The 14,778-nt window shown below is 34.2% G+C and overlaps 1 protein-coding gene across 8 annotated transcripts in view; it reads left to right on the top strand.

Annotated features, from left to right (window-relative positions):
• LOC143229463 (paired box protein Pax-5-like) overlaps positions 1–14,778 on the top strand; it is a 74,601-nt gene that overhangs the window by 27,565 nt on the left and 32,258 nt on the right. For 5 of the 8 annotated variants that reach the window (XM_076461811.1, XM_076461816.1, XM_076461814.1 and 2 more), the window contains exon 3: positions 8,147–8,312. In XM_076461811.1, the coding sequence (XP_076317926.1) occupies positions 8,147–8,312 (166 nt within the window). Of the gene's footprint in view, positions 1–3,579; positions 3,913–8,146; positions 8,313–14,778 lie in introns of those variants that run through there. The other 3 variants (XM_076461817.1, XM_076461812.1, XM_076461813.1) reach the window with 2 other exon arrangements.

Below are 14,778 nucleotides of genomic sequence, written 5' to 3'. Positions count from 1 at the left end.
CTCGCTTTATAAATAGCCTGTCACAATTAAAAACCTTAAACGTTAACTGATAAATGATCTCCTTAACACAAAACTTTAATTTGGTTGGAACGTCACTAGACAAAAGCCTTCAGGGATTTGCCACAACTTAAATGTTGTTATATTTAACGTCAAGACTTTCCCTAATTGTATATATAATAAAACAAATATCTGAAGGCGTACAGAATGGAGACTTCATTAAGAGGGCAAAAAGAATAAGGCTAGATTTAATATGTTGCACATGCAGTAAAACTTTTCTGTAGACGAAGATTAATGATTCCTTTTTTAACGGTTTTACCTCAGACGCGTCTTTTATTTATTTTTTCATGGTGATCTCTCGCTTCGTCTCTGTGTATGCAATACACTTGAAATCTTAAATAATTTAGTAATTACAACTTGCGTTATTCTGGGTGCTTAACTAATTTTTCTTACAACCATTTTTGTTTTTTATTTCCTTTTCGTTTTACTATGAACAGCTGTTTCAGTTGAGATTACTTTTCCAACTGTTTCAAGGCTTCATCAAAACTTTTAAATGCCATAAATGCTTTTGAGCCATACAGTATGACCCAGAATGCCTTCCCTGTCATTGGCAAGAAAAAATAAGTGTTATTCAACGATTTTTGCAAACGTCGTGGTAACCATTAAAGCTGAATATTCTATGAATGTTCAATGACTATGTAGTAGGTTTTATGTTTTACTTGGTCTAGTTTGCAATATTTATATTAAGCTTCTAGTTTTGGGAATAAACTAATATGTTATATGCAAACTATGTTAAACATTAGAATAAAAGTTATGATATGTTTCCATTCTTCAACAAACGTCTTGAGCAGTAAAATATGTAAGGTTCTTTTTATGGTCGACAGTAATGGAAGAAATTCCGTGACGCCCAAACACTTCAGTTGTTTATTTGTATCATTTACTGAAAAATCTGTGATGCACGAGACATCTTTGATCTGTCAACTTTACGCTGTAGAAAACAACAATAAAAGCTTAACTTATTCGTTTATTTCACTTGTTTCTGTGTAAACCCCGATCTCTGCACTTTTACGTTCGTTAACATGATATTCAGGGAGCAGATGTCAAAGATAGAGCATTTAGTGTTTTTTTTTTTCTTCCTTGGGGATTTACAATCATACATTACATTACAGGTGCATCCGTTTGTAAGACAAACCAACTTGTCAAAGAAAGCGCTGGTTATCTCGATACACATCGTACATTATTCAGTAAAATCTAATTGTGTGTGATTATCCACTATTCTTTCTAAGTGCTAAGAAAAGATACATACTGAATTATTTTGTATCCACATATTTTCTTTATTGTAAACATTCATGAACCTCGAAAGTATTGTTACTCCTAGACAAACCAAAAAACTTTAAAACACTGCCTAGGATTTGTTTATAATAAATACATGCGCATTCTAAAGAAAACTGCCCTCGGCCAAATCTTGTTTCCAGAACTTTCCTTGAGCTCGACTTTTTTTAACTGATATGGTGTAGACTGTAGAGATTAGAGCTCTCGAATCATAATCTGTGGGTCGTGTGTTCGAATCTCGTCAATGAATATGTTCGTGCGTTTACTAATGATAGGGTTATGATGGTATAGTCGGTTCCATTTTTCGTTTGTCGAAAGTAGCCGAAGAGTTGGCGGAGAGCGTTACTGACTAGCTGCCTTTCCTCTAGTTTATCACTTCAAAAACTAGGGATAGCTAGCACAGATAGTCCTAAGATAGCTTTAGGCAAAATTCCACAAACAAACAACAATTGTTCTGATTTGTACTCAGGTACTTTAGCTGTATTTTGGTAACATATATCTGTAAATTTGTTTGTTTTTTCGCACAAAGCTACTCGAGGGCTATCTGCGCTAGCCGTCCCTAAGTTAGCAGTGTAAGACCAGAGGGAAGGCAGCTAGTCATCACCACCCACCGCCAACTCTTGGGCTACTCTTTAACCAACAAATAGTGGGATTGACCGTCACATTATAACGCCCCCACGGCTGAAAGGGCGAGTATGTTTGGCGCGACGAAGATGCAAACCCGCGACCCTCAGATTACGCGTCACACTCCTTAACACGCTTGGCCATGCCGGGCCATATCTGCAAATAGGAATCTTTTGATGCATGAAATATACACATAATTTATTCCACCGTCGTTCTTATTTTGTACCACGATAGCACTGACCGTGGAAGAACTTCCCCATGCCCTTTATAATAATTGTCATTTCAATATAGCACTCACCACTGAAGGACCTTCATCATGTCTTTTTCGCTTTTCACTGTCGTCCCAGATAGCACTGGCCGTTGGAATAATTTCACCATCTCTTATGTCGTTTCCTCTGTCGTCCTACGATAGCACAGGTTATGGCAATAACTTCAACATGTCTTCTGTAGTTCCTTATCAAGAAACCTATGTTACGTCTTCAATGAGAAACAAAAAGCCTTAGTTAGATCTTGAAGTACATCAGTTATAAGTGTTTAGTTGTTTATTACATGCATAAAGCAATAGAAAGACGTGTTTGAAACGAAATCATAAAAATCCATTTTAAGAGTGAGCACGTCGAGCTAGTAATTGTTCCTGTTACTTAATTATAGTTTTAATTCTTGTGTTTTTGTTGGCTTTACGTATCTCATATATATATATATATACATAGACACCTATAAACTCGTCTTTATTTAATGCACTATCGCTGTAATATCCAACAACAAAAAAGTGTATTAAAACTTTTTTTTTTGCATAAAACAAGATTTATTTTAAATTCTATTATCCATATGTTTATATCACCATAGGGTTACCTGCTTATTATTTTAATATTTGCTACCCATCTATCTATTAAAACTTGTTACACACCTGTTCAAACAAGAATACATTACCCACCTGTTTATACTAGAATATATATCATCTCTGTTTATTTTCGTATCTATTATCCATCTATTGATATCTTCTGTATCAGTTTTTTTAAATTAGCATTTTTACCATTTATTCATATTGTTATCATCTTTATACACATCTTTTGTAATGAATCCTATCACCAAGCTATTTATATTAGCACTTTTATCTGTCACTTTAAATTAAATGTTATCATGTCATTTATATGTGACTGTTATTTCCGGTTTATATTTCAATAGCCCTAAATTAAAAATTGTTTTATATTTGTCTTTTATTTAAATCTAATATAAGTAACATGAAAGTTCTTTGTGCATTCTTAATTCGTGTTTCGTGTATAGAAAAATATAACATACGAATCTGGCACTGTTAAGTTTCGTCATACGTTAGCGAAATGTAAGGATACAAGACTGGAGAAGATGCTAACAAGTTTTCATTATATTTCGTATTTTCATCAAATTATAGATAGAAAACGATGTTTTTTACCAGTGATTCAAGTTACGGTTTTAAATAAGTGATATACCAAAAAATCAGTTCAACTGTAAACTATGTATTAACAGAGTTTAATGTAAGCAGACATATGGAAGTAGAAAAACTTAAAAATCTAGCTAGTCATCTTCTCCTCTGTAGGCGTCACAAGTCATGTGACTTGGAACTTACCCTGGACCCTCCCCTTCTGACGGTGGGGTTTCGCTCATGCGATTGACTTTTTCCAACTTTCTACTGTGGGGATGGGGGGACTATCTGGATTGGTGCATAACATCTTATCAGTTTGTCAGATTGATTACCGTTTGTATGACAGAAATAATATCGGTGTGACACTGATGTAGTCAGTTTATCGTGTCGCGTCACTGTTACGACAATCCAGTAGTGTCGATACGTCCCATCCTAGATTTTGAGGTAGACGGTCCTGCAAAGCTAGGCCTACCCGCCACTTCAAGAAACCTGTTCTGCGATGGACCTCACCACTGCCTATCGATATAATTCTACCATGATGGAATATTATTCATGTAAGAGTAAGTGAAAGATGTGTGTCTAGACGAGACAATGTACCCTCTTCCCTCCCGATGACAAAATGTATAAATAAAAACAACATAATTATCAATTAACTTATAAATCAATACAATATGAAGGCCAGACTAGAAAAAGTGCGAACTAGATCCAATAAAAATAAAATGTATAATTCGATAAATAAATGTGGCTTTGTAAAGGGCTTTGGAATAGTCAGTTGACCAAAGGTGGGAATCCATATGATGCATCATGTTGTGCGGTTGGTTTTGTGTTTGTGCCTGTTATAACAAACAGTTTAATGAATTGATCAAAATCACTGGATGGTAATAATTAATTAGTGGGATTAGTTTTAACTCATTGTTAGTAGGGGCCTTGTAATGGACAAAACCTTGAACTCGCAAACAGTATAGTTCGTAAGTAATTTAGATAAAGTGTTTTAAAGCTGATGTACTAACATGTTGATAAAGATAAGAATTAAGTAATTAACAGGGAGGGTAGGGTAGAGTGTAGGTGTATTAACAGGGTGGGTAGGGTAGAGTGTAGGTGTAAATAATCAAACATTGTATGCAGGGAATCACATACTCCTAATCTGCATTCAGTCTCGAAATTAAAGTTACTCTTGTACATTTACATGTACACACATATATTATCCATCTCCAACTCCTGCTTTTATAGTTTTAATCATTGAAACAAGTTTTTGTAAAAGTAACTTCATCACCTCACACACACACATATATTTACAAAAGATAAAGAAAAATGAATGTTTCAGATAAAACATTTAAATGTAACAGTTTAATATCAGCATTCTTTAAACTACCTATGCACAGTTAAAATGTAAGATCTTTAAACTACCTATGTACAGTTAAAATGTAAGATCTTTTAACTACCTGTGTACAGTTAAAATGTAAGATCTTTTAACTACCTGTGTACAGTTAAAATGTAAGATCTTGTTACGCACACTTTCAGGAAAATGCGTGTATCTGAAATCGTTGCCAAACATTTGGAGTCATTATTAACCACTTCTTAAAATCCTAGATTCGCTACAGAGAATTCCAAATAACTGTACATTCGTTTACTTTGTACTGATATGAATAACACACGATGAATTTGCAATGTTACTCTCCACATGTAATATGTCAGAGTGATGTAACAGCTGTGTATTAAACTCTTAGAAAGTAACCTGCGTGTTGTTTTTTTCAGAGTAACCATCTTTGAATCATGTTTATTGATACTGGTTTGATTATTAGGTATCGAAACTCTAATTATTTAGCCTGCAGACTTAAGACTGAGCCACTGGAGGGGGAAGTTTTAACTGATACTAAAATCGCCAAAGTTTCTCTTGTTTTCTGTGACCTAGATTTCAATCAAAAATTTTTATTCAAGTTCATTTGTTCATGACTGATAAGTATTTGGAAGACATACCTACTGACCTAAAACAAACATATAAGTAACGTTACTTTTTTAATATGATTTTAAATTTACAGCTACAATTCTTTTTAAAACATTTTCTGTAAAATGCTGAGGAGACACTCTGTAGAGACCAATATGCATGCACAATTTAGCGGTAATTATTCAAGAATTCCTGGAATTTCAAATCTATGTCTTTACAGCTACATTCTGTTGAACAATGCTTTTATACTATAGTAAACTGAATTACAATAACCTGATCATTACCGTGTGATTTTTTACGTTCCCCTTGCAGTATATATTCGGTTAACAGTAAATTAGCTTTGTTTGTTTGTTTTGGAATATCGCACAAAGCTACTCGATGGCTATCTGTGCTAGCCGTCCCTAATTTAGCAGTGTAAGACTAGAGGGAAGGCAGTTAGTCATCACCACCCACCGCCAACTCTTGGGCTACTCTTTTACCAATGAATAGTAGGATTGATCGTCACATTATAACGCTCACACGGCTGAAAGGGCGAGCATGTTTGGCGCGACGGGGATGCGAACCCGCAACCCTCGGATTACGAGTCGCACGCCTTAACGCGCTTGGCCATGCCGGGCCAGTAAATTAGCTTTCAGTTTGTTCACAGCGTGTGTAGGGGTGAAGAATAGAACCTTGCATCACTTAATTAGGGAATTACATATTCCTGATTTGCATCCACGCTGATATCCACATCTGCACACAAACACACACACACACATATATACATATTTTCATTATTAACGTCATATTCTTGGTATATACGTAATTATTGATAATGTTTGATCAAAGTAAGTTACCTCTAAAATCTGAATGTGCAGGGCTTTATTATAGGTGAACATCTTTAACATCTTCATTTTCTATCTTCCTCTCTTCTACATATTTTTTCGTATATTAAACATCCTTGCTACAGAAACGTAGAATAGATACCTCTATTTTGTTTTCTTTTAGTATGCACTTTGAACAAAAATTGAATTTCCCAATTGATGAATTTTAAAACATCTGCAGATGTGTAAAAATTACTGCATTTGCGCTAGTTACACATTATGCAAATCAAATTCCGTTACCATAATGATTTTAAATAAATGTATATATATATATAAACACATATCTCTCTCATTTTATACACACACATACATCTCTCATTTTATACACATACACAAATCTCTCTCATTTTATATATACACACACACATATATATATTTACTGATAAATAATAATGTTTTTGTGATTTTAAGCATAGACATTTTTCCTTAAAAGTTACATTTTTTCATGTATGATTTAATCAATTATTTAATTTATAAAAAAACGCCAACTGAGTGCAATGCAAAAATTCAGAGAAAATATTTAAGATAATGATTGCAAATTCTCAAACATCACAAAGGGGATTAAGATTCTGGATATAAATAGTGGAAGCTATATTTTGGTAAACCCTGAAAATAGTATCAGTAGTATTAAGTATTATTTTGAAAATAAAATAATCAATTTGCACTGTAATCCAAAACTATGCTGCCATAAAGAATAGGGCAGACTAATACTTTATTAGCCCGCTGGTACAGCGGTAAGTCAATGGATTTACAACGCTAAAATCAGGACTTCGATTTCCCAGGGGACTCAGAAGTTAGCCTGATGTGGCTTTGCGATAAGAAAAACATGTATATATATGCTTCAGCCAAATAATTATTAAAATATTTACCAATGTTTCTAATTCTACATTGAGATATATATTCTAACCTGTTCTGAGATGAAATAGATTTGACCGAAACATAACATAAATACATTTATAATTTCTCAAAAAATCACATAATCTGTTTTAAGATGTTTTCTTATCATTATCATTACCTTGTCCTTGAAGCTTAAAAATATTTTATGATACTAAAATGCGTGATTCAAGAAATTTATTTCACAATATAATTAGAAGAGTTTCAATGAAAATTTAAAGTTTTTCACATTCATATTATTTCGAGAAATGACTTTAACTCGCTACAAATGTTAGCATGTGTTAGTATCCATTGTGTCAATACCAGTTCGGTAGTGCCTGTAACAAATTTGTTCGCCTTAAGCTACTGAAGTTTAATATTACCTAGAAATACTTGAAATAAATATGTATTCAAGGTTATAAATATATGTCATGGAAAGTACTGATACGTTGTATATATTTACTACGTAATGCACGTGTTTCAATGTACTTACAACACAGTAGGTCGATTCCTACTTTATTATTTTCTAACCTGCGGCGATATTTGGTGCTGTTTTGTGTACTAACTTTTTCCTTGAAACAGTTACAGGCCTCGTTATTAGGCTTAGCTGTGACGATTACAAAATAATTCAACAAAGCTCATTATACAAAAGTCAAAAATTTATAAAAACTGTACCTGCCTAAGTTGTTCTGGGTAATCGTTATCTCGTTCGTTAATTTAAAGTTAGTGCATCTGTTTGACTATCTGTCTGTATATCAGCTTCCTCGTGTACCTTTACTTAATACAATGTTCATCTGTATATCTGCTTTCTTTCTGTCTTTATTTAATAATTTTTCTATCTATATGATTGCTTTATAATCTCTCTGTATTTAATGCAATAGCTGTTTGTCGTTTTATCCATATAACACAACATCTGTTTTTTATATAATTAGTTCTGTCTCTGTTTAGCTATTATTAAGTTATAGTTTAAAACGTTTGCTTTGCGTTGTAGTTCCTGTTTTCTCGAAGAACAACGTTTAATTATACTGAGTTGTATGTACAGTTCTTCACAATCTCATATCTTAGCGAATCACACAAAAATAAGATTTTTTTAAATTTCTTTTCTCATTATAGGCCATGGAGGGATCAACCAATTAGGAGGGATGTTTGTGAATGGACGCCCTCTACCGGACATGGTGAGACAAAGAATTGTAGAGATGGCTCACCAGGGTGTCCGACCGTGTGATATCAGCAGACAGCTTAGAGTATCACATGGTTGTGTTTCAAAAATACTAGGAAGGTGGGTAAAAGTATATATTTCACATGGAAGTGTAAATTTGTTTTAAATATTATATGAAGCAGTTGATGTATATTTAATGAGTAAAACACTAGTGCCGATGAGCACCAGACAACCAGCTAGTAGCGCAAATATTCGACGTATTAGTAACGATGAAATCTCAATAACACTTTAACATTTAAACACTTAAATTAATTGTTCTCAGCGGAGTTCATATGTTGACTAAAATTTTGTGATTTTATGTTTTGTCTGCAAGAATACTTAACCTTAAGAATTGACCAAAGACATGAGGTAAATTTATTCGTTGTTTGTGTTAAACTGGAAGGGTGAAGCTGAATATTGACGGTTTTTTTGTTTCTTGCATTTCGCGCAAAGTTACACGAGGGTTATCTGCTCTAGCCGTCCCTAATTTAACAGTGTAAGACTAGAGAGAAGGCAGCTAGTCATCACCACCAAAACCGCCAACTGCTGGGCTACTCTTTTACCAATAAATAGTGGGATTGAGCGTGGCATTTACAACGCTGAAAGGGTGATCATGTTTGGTGCGACGAGGATTCGAACCCGCGACCTCAAATTACGAGTCGAACGCCTTAACCCACCTGGCCATGCCGGGCCGAATACTGATTGTCGTTTGTGTGCTTGTATGTTATTTAAAATCCTGTAATTAGCAAAATCGTGGGCCCACAAGTATATGGTGTACAAACAGCTTGAAAAAAATTAGGTTGAAAAGCTGACGGGATCCATATGGATTCTATTAGTAATTCTCTACTTTTACTGTACGTTGCACACTTTGTGGCAACATGTGAGAAATACAGGAGGTGCAGCTTACTGTTGTGTGAATAAATACTTACAAAATGGGTGTTTAACGTGCACAACACTTTCGTGTGAATATAAAATGTTTTGAATATCCAAGAAAAACTTCAAATAATAATCACCTATAAACATGAGTAATTTACTTGGCACGATATTTTATGTTTACTATGAAACACTTTAGAAAAAAGTTTCACAGTTGCTAAAAACTAACACAAAACGATGTGGTAAGTTCTTATATCCAGTACTTCCCCTTTTTTTGTTTTAAATACTTTAACCTTAATTATAGATACTTTATGTATTTATAACATTTAGAAAAAACAAACTATGAACGTGTATCTCCAATCAAAAATAGTCGCATCACAGTTAGCTTCTGAATTACCTTTATTCTAACCTTTCCATGCATAGTTTTAGTTATTTTAAATGATATTTTCTATTCTCGTTCGATTACGAGTCGTACTCCTTAACACGCTTGGCCATGCCGGGCCGAGCGATGTTGAAAGAAGACCGATTATTATCAGTGTTTAATAATTCACCAACGAAGTGCTAAGAATATTTACCGCTACGCGATTCTAGGTTAATGTGAACCGACTGCAACCTTAAAAAAATTCCGAAAAGAAGTGGTCTTAGAATATTTTTGATCAACAGATCTGAATGTGGCATCGAAGGTCTCTTTCCAGATGGGAAACATTTAAGAATCACCAAGTCGGTTCTTTTATTTAATATGTCTAACATAATCACATTTAAATCGTTCTTTTTTTCTTTGGTTCTCGAAAAGCTAGTCTGCCATTCGTCATGTAAATGTTGAATACAGAGAGTAATTTCGGACAAATTACGGCGACTGCTCGGAGCTCCAAGGATCGGATTTCGCCGCGAATTCTCAGCTAATTCAGAAATATGCTTTAAACACTCCCGACGAAGAAAACGAAATAATTAGCCTTCGGCTCCTCCTTTCTCCGCCTCCTCTTGAAACTGGTAATATGACTGTGAAGAGTGTCAGACGGAGTAAACAGAACTAGCCAAAAAAGATCCTTAAATAAACTGGAAGCGCGTGATGCTAAAGTTCAAATCGCACCTTTGCTGTCACATCTATGATGTTCCTGCGTATATTATTGACGATATAGAGTTGATTACATTAATTTCTAAATTATATAAAATCTTCTTAATACAAGTGTCAGTCGTAATTAAGCTACAATGTGGACACGAAAACTGAAAACAGAGTTTGGTTATTACAAAATGGTTGGTCGTATAAGTCACATAAATCATTGATATGAACCAATGATTGACAAACTTATAAAAAACAGACTATTGCTAAACAAATAACAATATACATGTTAACTGGTTTATGAAGTTTATTATACATTGAAAGAGTTGTTATTAAAACTTCTGCGTTAATACATTTGTAAAATACTCCATTTGTTTGCATATATAAACAAGGTTGGTCGTGTAACGTGTCAAATAATTGCTCTTTAAGTGCCAAGAAATATTAATGTTGATCTTTATCTGCAATACAATAGATAAGATCAAGTGTTTCTTCGAATTTCAAAGAGGCAAGATAGTTGATAGCCATCAAGCAGAAATTTCGTTGGTAAAAATAATTTAATTGACTGGCACGTAAAATACATTTATCATCAAAATTTATCAGCAGTGACGTTCAAAATAAACAGTAACAATCAACCATTGCTAACTAACTGAATGAAAAAAAACTGAACAATGCAAGAGACATCAGACAATTTCTATGTCTCGATTGACAGATTCTTTAAAACAGCGCATTCAACTGTCTTTATTTATACTATGCAAGTTGTTTAAAAATTGTCACATAGCAAAAAAATAATTGCGAATTTCAAGTTCAAACAGGAAAGCGCTGTTTCAATGGTGTTTAGAGCCTAAATGTTGATCAGTAAATGACATGGAATCGTGTTACATGTGGTGAATAGTTTTGTTTGACTCTTTTATATTCTTATGGAAAACAAGAAGAAAATCGTATAAGAAGGAATACTTCAGCCTTACTGCCTTACTTCAACAGTTTAGGCCCGGCATGGCCAGGTGGTTAAGGCACTTGACTCGTAATCTGAGGGTCGCGGGATCGAATCCCCGTCACACCAAACGTATTCGTTCTTTCAGCCGTGGAGGCATTTCAATCCCACTATTCATTGGTGAAAGAGCAGCCCAAGCGTTGGCGGTGGGTGGTGATGACTAGCTGCCTTCCCTCTGGTCTTACACTGCTAAATTAGGAACGGCTAGCACAGATAGCCCTCGTGTAGCTTTGCGCGAAATTCAAAACAAACAGTGTAAGCTTCTGTAGTAGTGTAATGACATGGAGGAAGTTGATTTGGCAAGTGTTAGATGATTTGGTTTATTTAAAAGACCAAGATGGCGTCCACAACGTCAATGCAGCTGGTATCTACCATCCAGTGCTGAAGTTTCATATTGACACACAAGTTTTCAACAGTCTGTCTCGCTTTTTATTGTCCGAAATTGACTAGACTAGCACGAAACTAACTTTACTCGTGCTTCTTTGCCAAAATAGTCGTTGGATCTCAGTACGACTAAGCATCATTTGGGTGAAGCAGAACGTTGTCTCCGCCACCGCAAATTTGTGAACCAATTGCAACATGTAATTTACTGAAAATTAAACTTTCTAACTTCTCTTATGTTGAAGAAACTATAAACTGGCTCTTCTAAAACAGTTTAAAAATGTTTGTTATGTTTTCCTTCAATATGTCTATTAGCTGACTCATTTCCCCCACCCAAATTTATTAAAACACAATGTTTCTGTAAAAACAAAGTGGCGCAGTTTAACATGTATCTGAAACAAAGTTAACTCCTTGTAACAACACATAGAATGTAATGTGAACACACACACACATAAATACATGTATGATATACACATTTCTGGTTATAATTTATATATATACATCTATTTTTTGTATGTCTGTGTATGTTGCATGATTCATAACACAATTATACGCAATTCGTTTTACCTTGAACTTTCGATAATTACACTTACCCCCTCCCAGGAAAATCATAATGGTTCATCGTGATGCAGTTTTACAATTGTAGGATTACATGACACATGAGTACAGATACAGAACAACGCATGAGTAAACAGCAGAGAATATGTTCCCGAAACAGAAAATTACACCTTCAGTTAAGTTGGTTGACATGAAAAGATTTTGGGCCACACTATATTTGGCTATAAACTATATAGTAAACGCAGTTGAAACTCACTAATTTATCAGTTACAAAAATATATTTTTGTTAGTTATATGCAAGTAATTGTTATGTATGTACGTGAACTGAGTATCATCAGGTTTCGCCATGAATTTTTCATGCACTAATGGGACCGGAAAGGACAGGTGTGATTGCTCGAATCCCACAGATTTTATGCAGTTTGCTAAAGACATCTGCTTGTAAAATGTAATTTACTTCACAACGTTTTCACTGAAGAGCATACAGATAGAATGTCAGTTAAGACTTCGCCCGGACTTCCAACACTCAGATATGCGCTCTAATATACATCATAAACGTTATTACTCACTTAACTCAAAATCAAGCTGACGAAAATACTCATAAGTATTTCACTGAGGTCGATAATTCTCTTAAGAATAGCTAGAGATTAATATGGATTTGACATCCTTATATATGTATGAAAACGATTTAAAGCAAAATTATGTTTGAGATTCTTATAATCTCTATAATTAAACGACTTGAATATGTAGGCGTGTAAACTAGTTATATAAGAAGAGCTAATTTAGCTATAGCTTGTTTACATACATCACGTTTCATTGTTCGAATTCAATAACGGTAAACATAAGAAAAAAATTTGATTAGACTCAATTGAAATATTTTAAGAGAATGCATTTTAATAATTTTTTTTTCTCAATGACAATCATGATTTTCACATGAACCTATAGACTACAATAGTCTTGTTTTGTTGATTATTCAACAAATTCGTTAAGTATAGTAACTAGGCAAAGTTGGATATCATCGAACAAATACTGATGCTCAATCAGAGAATGTATTTACTACTTTTTTGTCAATTTCGTTTAAAAGTAAATAAGAGCTCTTAACTTCATTTATATAAGATAGCTAAAGCTAAGTAAACGGTGTAAAATTAAACACATAATAGTTGAATAAGAAAAGGGTAAACTAAATTACTGACTGCTAAGGCCAAACACGATAAAGAATTCAGGAATTTTGTGGGCTCGGCATGGCCAGGTGGTTACGGCGCGCGACTCGTAATCTGAGGTTCTTAGGTTCGAATCCCCGTCACATCAAACATGCTCACCCTGGGACGTTATAATGTGACGATCAATCCCCCTTCTCGTTGGTGGTGTGTGGTGATGACTAGCTGCTTTCTCTCTAATCTTACACTGCTAAATTAGAGACGTCTAGCCCAAATAACCCGTGTGTAGCTTTGCGCGAAATTCAAAACAGACAAACAAACCAAAAGTTTTGTGATCTCTGATGTTAATCCAGTTTTAATTCAACCGGATTGCAATTGTCTTATCGTTGTCAGACTTTAGCGTTGTCTTATCTCTATTAGTCATTGTTTAGTTTTTTAATCAGTGTCGAATAAAACGAGTGTAGCACGTACGCAATCACTGAAGGAAATTTTAAGGTTTTAAACAACGCGCAACGAATGCATTTTTCTTACTGTTGAAATGCGCTTATGGACGAATATAACTTTAAATTCTGTCATATCACACTCAGAAAAGAAAACAAAGCAGTGTGGTTGTACTGAGATAAAACCACAATTTCTTCATGTAGCTCAGTACATTTGCAATGTGGAAATTTAGTCCGAAGATATCTGCGTATTTACGTTTAAAATACGAGTAGAATGGGATCCTCGTCACTGTACCTGGTCGTGTTCTTGCACGTGCTCTCTCAGTGACAACTCTAGCTTTAGGAAAAAAGTTCTTGTAGGATACAGAAACGGGTAATGAGTGTGTGGGAGCAGTTGGCACAGTTTGAAAATATCACCTTGCAACAGCTGTCGAAAAGTCTTGCTTCTGTTCACGTTGTGTCCCAATAAAAAGAGCAGTTGTGTTCATCGCAAACCCGATGCTCTCACGATATATATGCAGCGTTGTCAGCGAATTGTATTGGATTGTATTGGATGCGCTAAAATAGGTTTTGAAGATTCAGGCGCAAAAGTGTCACGTCAGTTATTCCATTTCTGTCATCACGAGTCTCTGTTTATGTATGCATACACAAAAAATTCGTTTCAGAAGACTGAAGTTAAATAAGTACGATTTGTCGAACTTCACGGTTTAAAAATATCATACCCACAAGTTGATTAAAATAATAAAAATCTGTTACATGGTTGTTATGTTTAGAGATTAAGATAAATAAACAAACGTTTTATTTCACTTTCATTTGATTAACGAATACAAGTTATCTAAGAATCGACTGGATGCTGGAAGGTTTATCAAATATTAACTTCCATTCATTTCATAGTTATTTATCTCGAATGCATATGAATGAAAATCTAATAATTATAATTTAAATTTAATAGACTTATTCATGTTCAGTTGAAGCAAAATATAAAATGTATAAACAATTTAAAAACTCTAAAACACATAATACGGTTATCATATTTTTCATCAATAATTATTCGAGATATTTTTAACTTTTATTTCAATCGTTTTCACCT

This window comes from Tachypleus tridentatus, chromosome 10 (assembly GCF_004210375.1).
Source record: "Tachypleus tridentatus isolate NWPU-2018 chromosome 10, ASM421037v1, whole genome shotgun sequence".
In the NCBI taxonomy this organism is placed as follows: domain Eukaryota; kingdom Metazoa; phylum Arthropoda; class Merostomata; order Xiphosura; family Limulidae; genus Tachypleus; species Tachypleus tridentatus.
Note: the sequence above shows the minus strand (reverse complement) of the source record. Positions and strands in the feature narration are given on the sequence as shown.